The sequence below is a fragment of the Rhagoletis zephyria genome, unplaced genomic scaffold, assembly GCF_001687245.7.
Source record: "Rhagoletis zephyria isolate East Lansing unplaced genomic scaffold, Rhagoletis_zephyria_1.1 Rzeph_scaffold_00515, whole genome shotgun sequence".
NCBI classification, from domain to species: Eukaryota; Metazoa; Arthropoda; class Insecta; order Diptera; family Tephritidae; genus Rhagoletis; species Rhagoletis zephyria.
Window position 1 is genome coordinate 135,333 of NW_016157599.1, and position 10,736 is coordinate 146,068.

The following is a 10,736-nucleotide window of genomic DNA, read 5'->3' on the forward strand; positions in this document are numbered from 1 at the left end:
GACGGACGGACAGACAGTCACCGCTTAATCGATTTCTCTTTTCATTCTGATCATTTATGTATACATTTGTCTATATCTATCTCGATTCGTTTTGCCTGTTACAAACAACCGTTATGTGAACAAAGTTATAATACCCTTGTGCACAAGGGCGCTCGGGTATAAAAATTGCATCAATATGGTTTGAGAAGCTCTCCTACCATATAATGAACAATAAGTAAATGTGTTTGAAACGTACTTTTAATTTTAAGTGAAAACTATTTCATAAGTAACAAAACGAAAGACAGTAATTAAGTTTATATACATTTAATAATACTTTAATTTCGACCGCCAAGTGACCCACAGCACACTAGTCGAATAGGACCAATTATTGTTAAAAATTCTGGGTTCAGCAAAAAGGTTTGGTGCATATTATTAGATAATGAATGCTTTAACGCAAAAGATAAAGTCAAATATCATTTCTCGCAGCCCTTTAGCTTATCGTTAATCTCAAAGTTATCTGTTTTCTGTAAAATTTTAATTGGTCCCTGGATAATTGCACTGGCTTATAGTCAAAAGATGTAAAGAGCAGCATCAACATTGCTGGCGTGCATCTAGGTCGCTGGTTCCAAATATTTATTCTAATCTTTTTTTAATATTAGCTATAGTTTGCGAATTTTTGCAAATTTAGGAACAATTTCGGTAGCCCTAAGCCATTATTTTCCATCATCGTGGAAAAATTTGGTTTATGTAAATTAGTATGGAAACACTGAACAGACACAACTTCTAAAAACACTAATAAGTTTACTTATGTTTATGCATACAATATAAAAATTACAAATATAGGAAAATTACAAAAAATGTTCAAAATTTTATTTTTTTTTTAAATTTTTTATAATCTGAACGACTTTTATCATATTATTATCATAAATCAGTAACAGTAAGTCTCGGCTTTAATTTGGTAATTATTACGTACCGATCGAGTAACATTTACCAAAGTTATATCGAAAAACTTAAGTGGATCTCCAGCTTTTTTCTAAAAAAAATTCTGTTCAATTGTATAAATAACTTATACATGAAAGAACCGGATTACTGAAAAGTGTGCCAGGGAGTGACTGTTTCGTTCAAGCTGAATGCAAAGCAATATCGTCCAATTAGAGGGTCCTCAAAAGAATTTCCCAGGATATGTTAAAGACTATTGAATTTGCCTACAGTCACTTTTTCACATAATGGAATTAACTAAAATATTTATATATATCTAAACACTTATTGCACGTCCCCTACTTTCCTATAACGGCAAATTTAGAAACCGCGAAGAATGTGCTTCTTCGGTGACTAATGAAACCATTCCGCACCAATTTTCAAGACTGCATAAATGGACTTAAAATGAGCGTTTCTCACCCTAATTGTATTATGTTAATGTATGCAAATACTTATATGCTTCAAACTACTATTAACTTGTCAAACGATTCCTAATCTTTGACAATAAATGTTTGATTTCATTCACCAGGATCTTGAAAACTGACCAAATCGGTGTGACCAAGTCCATGGTCCTTTTAATATTATATAAACATCCGAAATCATTAAAACGTTTGCAAATAAATCTCGTCTCGCCTTTTTGTATTTTTCACTTGGTTGCTGACGTAATGAAGAATTGAAAATTCATAAGGGAAAATTATAGTTTTTAGTTAGTTTTAGTTTTATCTTAATATCTTAAAAACTTTAAGAGTTATTGAAAAATGATAGATGAACGTGAGGTACTAAATTTAATAACCCTTAATGTAATATAGCGTCCTGTTTACAACAATTAACGCATTAAATAGATATTTCCAGCCAAATTTCATTTTCAAAATTCGTACACTTTAATTCAATTGCACGGGCTAAAGATAAGTTTTAAATTAATCTTTCGTGGCCAATAACAATTGGCTAAGACCTAAGACATCATAATATTACTATTACAATACGGTCAAATGCCTTTTATTTTCCCCCATACAAAATCAACCTAGCCTAATATACATACATACATGGTTTTCTATGTTCTCTATAGATCCGTATGTGATATTTAAATTTAAATAAATAAAAACCAAAAATTTAAAGTTAAGTTATTGGAGTAATTTATGTCGCTATTAATCATTTTTTGTAAAAATCTAATCTACCGTTATGTTAAATTACAGGGTTCTTACGATTTTTTGCGGGTTCTAGATTGAAAACTAGGGTGGTCTACTATTTTCCAACAGTTTCACCCATCAACTCCCAGTAGAACAGGTCTTTTTGAGCCACTGTTTAAAAAATGGCTTATAGAATTAATTATGAATTAATTAATTAAAACTTCCACTAAAATATTAAGCGCCAAATTTTCCTAAGGATAACCGAAAGTAATGAAAAATACTACTAATTTCCACCAAGAAGGGGGAACTTTAACCCTGTGTAGAAAACATTCCGATGCGAAGGAGCAAAACCTTTCTGGGGTTTGACCACAACTTGTGAATGCTAACATAATTTTCACACAGCCTCCTAGTACTTGTATATGTCTGTGAGACCCAAGAATAAAATAACTTACTTATCCTTACTTTCGAGATATTATCGTTAGTTTATTGGTGTGAAAAGTTCACAAAAACTTTCTTGTTGTTGCAGTAATATGTAAAAAAGGAATATTGTTGTAGTATTGGAAAACAATTTTATATATTCTGGAGTAGTAGCTCCTTCAAGCGATGTATTTCAATGTGCATTCATCATGAAAATTTTGTACAAAATTCCTTAGGCGCCGAACGCCGCCGCCGCGCCGATATTTTCGTAACTCGGCGGCGGCGCGTGAGTAATGACAAAAAACGGCGGCGGCGGCGGTTTTGCTCGGCGGCGTATACCTCTAATACACACATAAATTCTAGGCCGTATTTAAGAAAAGTAGCCTACCTTCGACAATTTTTATGCGATTTTAATAAATGAGGTATCAGTTTGTTTGAAAATAAATGTAATTTTAGGCAACGCTACATATTTTGAAATTGTGGAAATTATCGATGGTCAAAATTTAAAAATATAAGAGAAATATGGGTTTTTCCCGATGAAAAATCTCAACAAGGCAAGTTCGACAATAGATTGTATATACCATTTTATAGGCCTATATATCCTCTTCTTAGATCATATTCGATCCCTGAAATCGAATCCTAAAAATAGTCATTCAAAAACTCATAATTCCACAAAATCGTATTTTCTGACTTAAATCGACAGGTCGCGATCTCTAAATGACCTTTAAAAAATCTATAAAATTGGCAATAATCTTTCTCATAAAAACATATAAAATTAGGGGGTAGGGTCTTGAAATTGAGATCGTGAGATCATTACAACGTCCGCCAATAAAACAAAATATCTTATCACAACTAAAGCACAAAGAATTTTCGCAATGCATGCACCTTTTTTTATTCTTTATAAAAATACAGTTTATACTAAATACATTAAAAAACATACAAATAAAATTTCTAAACTTTGTGCTAAACTCGGGAAAATTCAATAAATTTGCAACTTTCTCATCAAATTTTTTATAAAAATTTTGAAAATGAAGTTTTGCAGCCCATTAAATTTTAGTTGATTTTTATACCCGAGCGACTTGTGCACATAACGGTTGTTTGTAATAGGCAAAACGAATCGAGAGAGATATACACAAATGTATACATAAATTACCAGAATATAACGGTAATTTTCAGCAATACGAAAACTGCGATAATTTAGTAACTACTGAAGATTATTCACTCAAAATTGATACTTACGATAATTTTTAGACGAAAAATAAGAATATTATAAATTTTTGGAAAGTAGGCGTAGCCACGCCCACTTATGGTTACATGTGTATATCTTGGTAACCGCTGCACCAATTTCTCCCAAACTTGGCACAGTTGTTAGTCTTGCTACAGCATACCAAATTTAAAAAATCGGACAATAACCACGCCCACATCCCATATAACGCTAATTTGGAGAAATACGAAATCTTCGATAAATCAGTAAATATTAAAGCTAATTTATTCAAAATTGACTCTTGCAACAATTCTTTACCAAGAAATACGTTTATGATAAAATTTCGGAAAACGGGCGTTGCACCGCCCACTTTTGATTACATATATGTATCTTGGTACCAACTCTACCATTATGTACCAAACTCGGTATGGTTATTGTGCTTGCCACATAAAAGCAAAACGTTGAAAATTATTGAAATCGGACTAAAGATGAGGCCGCTTTTCATATAACGGTACATTTCAGAAATGCTTGAAACTTCAATATTTCGAAATTTAAGGACGCTAATTTACTCAAAATTGATACACCCCGGCTTGCCATGTAGCATAAAGAACTTATAAAAAAAAGAATGAAAACGAAATAAATTAAAATTCTACTGGCCGTGGAACTCGAACCCACAACCTTTCGGCTCGTTTATCCGCATTACTGCCCTCTGTAAAGGTAAAATTATTATGCGCATATGTGCGCCAGATTAGATGCATAAGCTTTGCCGTCTGTCACAGCTTTAACGGAGCCTTTAATAAGATTTTGCAGCATACCTCAAAGCTTAGAGACCTCCTCTTAAATATGTATCTGTATTACGAAACTTTATATGTATGTATGTATTATGATAACAAAAAAATATATTTTTTCTATTCATTACAGAAGCATTCTATAGTCACTACCGGCCACTTAAGTTAATTGACATAAACGATTAAATGCCCGTCTTGAGTAGCGATAAAAATATGGATATTTTTATAAGTGAGGAGGATGTGTCCGTGGCACAGGTGGGCATTTATGCTTCCATATCCTTTCTGGTCGTGACTGTCGCAGGTGCGCTTTTCTACGTTTCGTGTTCGAAAAAATATCGCCTAAACTGGTTTGAGAAAAATCTACTTGAATCAGCTGCGGAAACTCAGGACCCGGAAAAGTGGTGAGTTTGAAAAATATTTGATTGGGTTGGAAATTTTAATTTTTTTCCAACCTCTCAAAGAGCTTTAAAGTGAAATTGTATTCCTTTTTTATTAGCACCGACCAGCTAGTTGCCGGCGCTGCTAGCTTTAATTCGGACAATGTTAGTGAGTGTTCGCGTTCCCGTTCAATTTACAAAGGTAATATGAGTCCCACATCCATTAACACCGATGATCCCAGCTTCTGGGTACCACCGCCACGCAAGACTGTGCAACAACAGGTTTCCACATCCGCTGAAGAGTCCCCACCGCCATCACCTACCTCTCCAACTGGTAGTCTCAAATCGAATACTCTCTCAATGTCTTCGACAAGTTCGGTCCCCATTACACGCTCCGACAAGCATGTAGTTTTGGGTATGAATCCCAGCAGACCGAAGGTGTCCTCGATGAGCGCAAAATTGGACCATACAAAAATTGATATGTCGCTTTATAGAAATGTGAGTAGTGAACGCTCTTGATAACTGTTAAAAATTTATAAACCAAAGTAAGCACTGCTTTCTTATTTAGAACTCCCAGCAGAAGACCTCACCCCAAGGCAGTGATGATATTCGTGGCAATATTCATTTGAGTGTTATCTACGATCCCATAGCCGGAATGCTGTCTGTGCATTTGATAGAGGTGAGTGTTAAGGAAAACTCCTTGGTTAACTCAACGTGCTCCCTCATTATTGTAGGAAAGTTTTACTCAATTCATGTTGGGTTTCCTATTTGTCAATAGCATAGTGCATCAAACTTCAAAAAGCTTGAAGTGATGGAAATCGGACCAACTGCATTCGATTCAGCTGTTTAAGTTATGAAAAAGTACTAAATGATTTGAAAAAGTTGGTTACCATTTTTTTGTATTCCCATTTGAACTTAGAAATCTTAACTCTTATAATGCCAATATGGGTGTTAACACTTGATTGGTTATCAGGTTATGAGGCTAAAAATATTTTGTATACTGTTTACGACAATAAATACACTGTAGAACAGGGTTGCCACTGAAAAACTTTCTTTCCTATCAAGAGTGGGTTTAAAAACCTGCCAAAATGGTTTCCTCCCATTTCTTTTAATCAAGAAAACGGCGTTTGGCAGCATTAAATATCTTTATTTTTTCTGGTTTTTATACTTAAAATAAGATATCCAGTAAATGAAAAGATCAGAATATACATATAACAAAAAGTGGTGTGTGCTTTTAACCAGACACACCTACCGACATGTATTTCGACCCACTGAATCCGAATATGAGGTCCGTTTGACATCTAAACCCTCAAAATTTCGAGTACATTGCGAAAAACCGAAAAAGTGGCAAAAAATTCGTAGCAGAAAATAAAATTCCGTCATAGATTTTTTTATCGCTCATTTGCATACTTACATACATTATGAAGTATGTACATATACATATTGCTACCTAAAGGTGAAAAGGTGCCAAGTCCACTTTTATTAAATTTAGTTTGTGATGCAGAACGAATTTTTGGTCTCTCCTGAACAAATTCAAAAAGTTGACTTCGCACCTTTTCACCTTTAATCTTTATCTTATTTATAAACCTGCCTTTACATCCATCAGTTCAATCAACTGATATTTATTGGTAGAATTCTGCCTATACCAGTAAGCAACGAGGTTTTAAATGAATGAGGGTAAAATTGATATTATTAAAATTTGGCAAGCCTATTCACAGTGCTAACAAAGTGACACATCACAACAAGCCAGAGATGTTTTCTGTTTTATGTGCAAAGGAACCTACCAAAATTTTAAGCGTCCTACCATCCTACCAACGAAAAAAAAACCTACCAATTTTGGTAGGAAAAGCCCAAAACGGCAACCTTGCTATAGAACAATAATTTTTAATCAAATAACCTGATAACCAGGCAAGTTTGAACACTAACAATGTATAATTTTTCTTTATTTAACAATGTACATTGAGCTTGAGACCGTTTATATTGAAAAACTATTGTGGAAAAACAATAATATTTTATAAATGGTGGTGGTCTACACGCAATATAAATTATTTAATATGATTTATTAGGCCAACAAATAACTAAAAAAACTATATTTCGTTTATTTTTAACCGAGGAGGATGTTATCAATTCGTTGGAATATTTATTTATTTTTATGTATATTACCGCATAACTTTGGACCACGTTAACCGATTTCTATGATTTTTTTAAAAGGAAAGTTGGCAACTTTGAGGAGGTCTCATACTAATTAGTTTGGTTTAGATCCAATCATTGGATCATAAAGAAATTAACGGCACTTTTGAAATTTTAGATGAGAATTGAAGTCCTTTTTTTGTAAAAATTACTTGTTAAAATATCTTTTGAAATCAATACGTTTGTTCGTCGAAAATCCAGCAAGTATTGCCCAACACTCAAAATATCAGAGAGTGAGAAAAAGTTCTCTCAAATTCTCTCTTATATAGAGAAACTTGCAAATTTCTGCACGAACGAAAATTTGCAAGAATTTGCAAGCTGGTGTCTAGGGTTGCATTTCAACCAAAATCAATTTTTATAGAATTTCTAACATTCTATAGGATATATGCACATGCATATTTCTTGTTCTTCTGACTTTCTTTAACATACATTTAAATTTCTTTATCGTATTAGCTGTCGGGTTTCTTAAATCGAATCTGGTTGCGATTGCATTCGGATCACGAATAAATTTTTCTTTTCAGCTGAGTACAATACAAATCATTGGAAATAACTAAGTTAATTATATCAACTAGATTTTATTTAACGAACTAATTTATTCAAATTATCGTCGACAAAAATGCCATGTGCTACAATAATATATTGTTCTTGCTGACTAAAATTTTTCTAGCAGGAATTTGCAAGTTCTCTCCAACAGAACTGTCACTTTGCGCTCTCAGTTTTTGAGTGGAGTTATCCAGCCGAACGCGATTTGAGCAAAAATCATGATAATTTGTACAAATTCGTACAAGTTATTTGCTCGACGAACAGAACTAATGTTAAATCAGAAAAAAAACTTACATAATTGAGTTAAACAATTAAAAAAGTCTATGTTCGGGCGAGGCCGAACATTAAATTTTCGGCACACGTATTATATATAGTTTTTTTTTCACTTCTCCAAAACTACAGCTACATGGTAGGCAGGGATAATTTTACCCGTATTTCAAACATTTTCGATAGCATGTTCAGTTAGACTTAATAGGTCCTGTCTCACGATCAATATTTAGTGACGTGATCCAAGTATCGCGATATTTACTGACCGTGTAGAGCATGCCCAACGTTGGCAGAACTCCATAAGCAAGTGCCCTGCGCTGGCAGAATCCCATATGCAAGTGCCCTGCGATGGGCATACCTGGTGTAGAGCATGCAATATTGATGGCTATATCGCAAAATTTCTAGATATTTAAAATATTTAAAAATCTGGATCGTGGATCGCAATACCGTCAATAAATATTGAACGTGTGGCATTTTCAAAACGCGATCCATACATTTCGTCAGTACATCTTGTACTCTCATAACGCCAACATCGAAAACATATGAATTTGGCTTTCGCTCTCGACGCTTAAAACCTTTCAAAACAAATTGAAAATATTTAATTTTTCATTGTTATTGTGGCTTATTAACATTTAATTTTAATATTTTTATTGAGCTTTGTAACACGATTAGTTTATTAGGAAAAATTGGAAAAAGCAACAAAGTCTAAGCGGTAGAAGTTATAGCAGCTATTTCGGAGATCACCAAATCTCCTCATCAGACTTCTTTTTCTCCAGACTTAAATTTATATTATAAATTTCTTTTTACATTGTTTGTTATAATAAACTTCCATCGACTATAAAGCTGCATACCGAAAAATTCATATTAAAAAACGCGAAATTTAGACGAAAATTTTTGGAATTATTGAAAATATAGCTTTCATCCTTGATTTTAATGGGCTTGGTTAAATCGCACACAATACAAACAAAAATAGCAAAAAAATTATACTTCAACAATATTGTGAATATTAAAATAATCGTCAAGGCGTTTTTTGAGTCACTGTATTAGTCTATAATAAATCCAGTTGAAGTTTTTTTCAAATGATGAAGTTTCGTTGTTGCCTTTAGTTTCATCACTTTCGCTGTTGGTTAAAGGAAACCGAAAAGATGTCATCAATATGATCTTAAATGCCTAATCAATATATAATAAAAAGTTCCTTAATAAAAAACTTTTAGTCGGCCGCTGTGGTGTAGTGGTAAGCAGTGCACGCTTCCACTCCGCAGCACCTGGGTTCAAGCCCTGGTCAAAGCAACATCGCAAATAAATTTAGAAAAAAAGTGTTTTCTTAAAAGCGGTCGTTCCTCGGGAGGCAATGGCAAACCTCCGAGTGTATTTCTGCCATGAAAAACAGCTTCTCATAAAAATACAATCGCCGTTCGGAGTTTCTGTGACAACATCAAGACGCTCGCCACAAGTCAGAGGAGAAGCTCGGCCAAACACTAACATATGTGTAAGCGCCAATCTATTATTATTATTAGTAAAAGATTTTAATTTCTATTGAAATAGAACAAAACTATAGTTTTTATTAAAATAGCTAGGAAAAAGTTCTTGGTAAATATTTTTCTGATTTGGTAAATTTTTTCAAGTGGATTGTAAATATTTTGTTAGTCAGTGGCAACCCTGGTAGTGGCACCCCAACAGTTGTGTGAACAAAGTTAGAATACCCTTTTGTACAATTGCACTCGGGTAGAAAAGTGGTAACTAATTGTTACAAATCTTTTATCCCTAAGGGCCATTTTCTGAAATAACCTTTAACTTTAAGGTTCACTTTATATTTAAAGGTTGGATTAAAATAAAGCTATGTCTAAAGTTTAGCATTTTTATTACCGGTTTTTTGCGTATGTATGTTTCTTGGTTGTAAACTAATTTAAACCCGATAATAAAATGCTTTACTTTAGGCACAATCATAAATTTTAATGCAACCTTTAAATATATATTGAGCTTTCAAGTTACAGGGTACTTGAGAAAACGGCCCTAAATGAATGAAATTTGTCTCATGCCCATCACTATTTGAGCGTGTCACTATGTAGGTAATACATATGAATTTTTTGCATACATCTTTTAAGGCACACAATTTGCAACCACGTGACTTTAGCGGCACAGCTGATCCATATGCTAAAGTGCGCCTATTACCGGAGAAGAAGAATTTCTGGCAAACACGCATACATAAAAGAACCCTTAACCCAAGTAAGCTGAACGTATTTTATACCAAAAAACTATGTATATATATATATGTATGTACGCCTTTATCTTAATCTACCTACATATTTTTTGTAGTTTTTGACGAAGACTTTGTTTTTGAGGAAAACACGAATGTTATTGACAAGCGTACAATTGAAATTCTACTCTACGATTTTGATGCGTACTCTCGTCATGTTTGTATTGGTGGCGCTCAAATACCTCTCAGCAACATTGATTTAACGGAGAAAGTTGAGTTGTGGACTCCATTAGGACCTTGCGCTGAACAAGTAAGTACTTATACTATGTCTCCATTGAGAGATTTATCCATTAAGATTTAATAAATCCAGTTGCCAAATCACAACCGTCTCCATTACCATTACGAGATATGTTTGACGTTCACATTTTTAAATATTTGACGTTTGCTTATGTATGATTTTACAAATACAGTTGCGGACATTGATATACAGACAGATAAAAGGAAGGTACCAAGCGGAATTTCATTATATGAATTCTGAATATTATTGGCTTCTTATTCGTGGTAAATATGTATGTATAATATATAGTTTGGAAAGTGTAAAGAATGGTACCATATTCCGAATCATTTTCCCGAATTTAAGAAAAATTATCAAAACGGTAAAAAACATTT

General features: G+C 33.5%; 1 protein-coding gene across 5 annotated transcripts in view; it reads left to right on the forward strand.

Annotated features, from left to right (window-relative positions):
• Sytalpha (Synaptotagmin alpha) overlaps nucleotides 1-10,736 on the forward strand; it is a 164,943-nt gene that overhangs the window by 98,902 nt on the left and 55,305 nt on the right. For all 5 annotated transcript variants that reach the window (XM_017612240.1, XM_017612238.1, XM_017612239.1 and 2 more), the window contains 5 exons: nucleotides 4,627-4,894; nucleotides 4,990-5,368; nucleotides 5,439-5,549; nucleotides 9,976-10,096; nucleotides 10,187-10,377. In XM_017612240.1, the coding sequence (XP_017467729.1) occupies nucleotides 4,680-4,894; nucleotides 4,990-5,368; nucleotides 5,439-5,549; nucleotides 9,976-10,096; nucleotides 10,187-10,377 (1,017 nt within the window). In that variant the 5' untranslated portion in view covers nucleotides 4,627-4,679. The remainder of the gene's footprint in view (nucleotides 1-4,626; nucleotides 4,895-4,989; nucleotides 5,369-5,438; nucleotides 5,550-9,975; nucleotides 10,097-10,186; nucleotides 10,378-10,736) is intronic.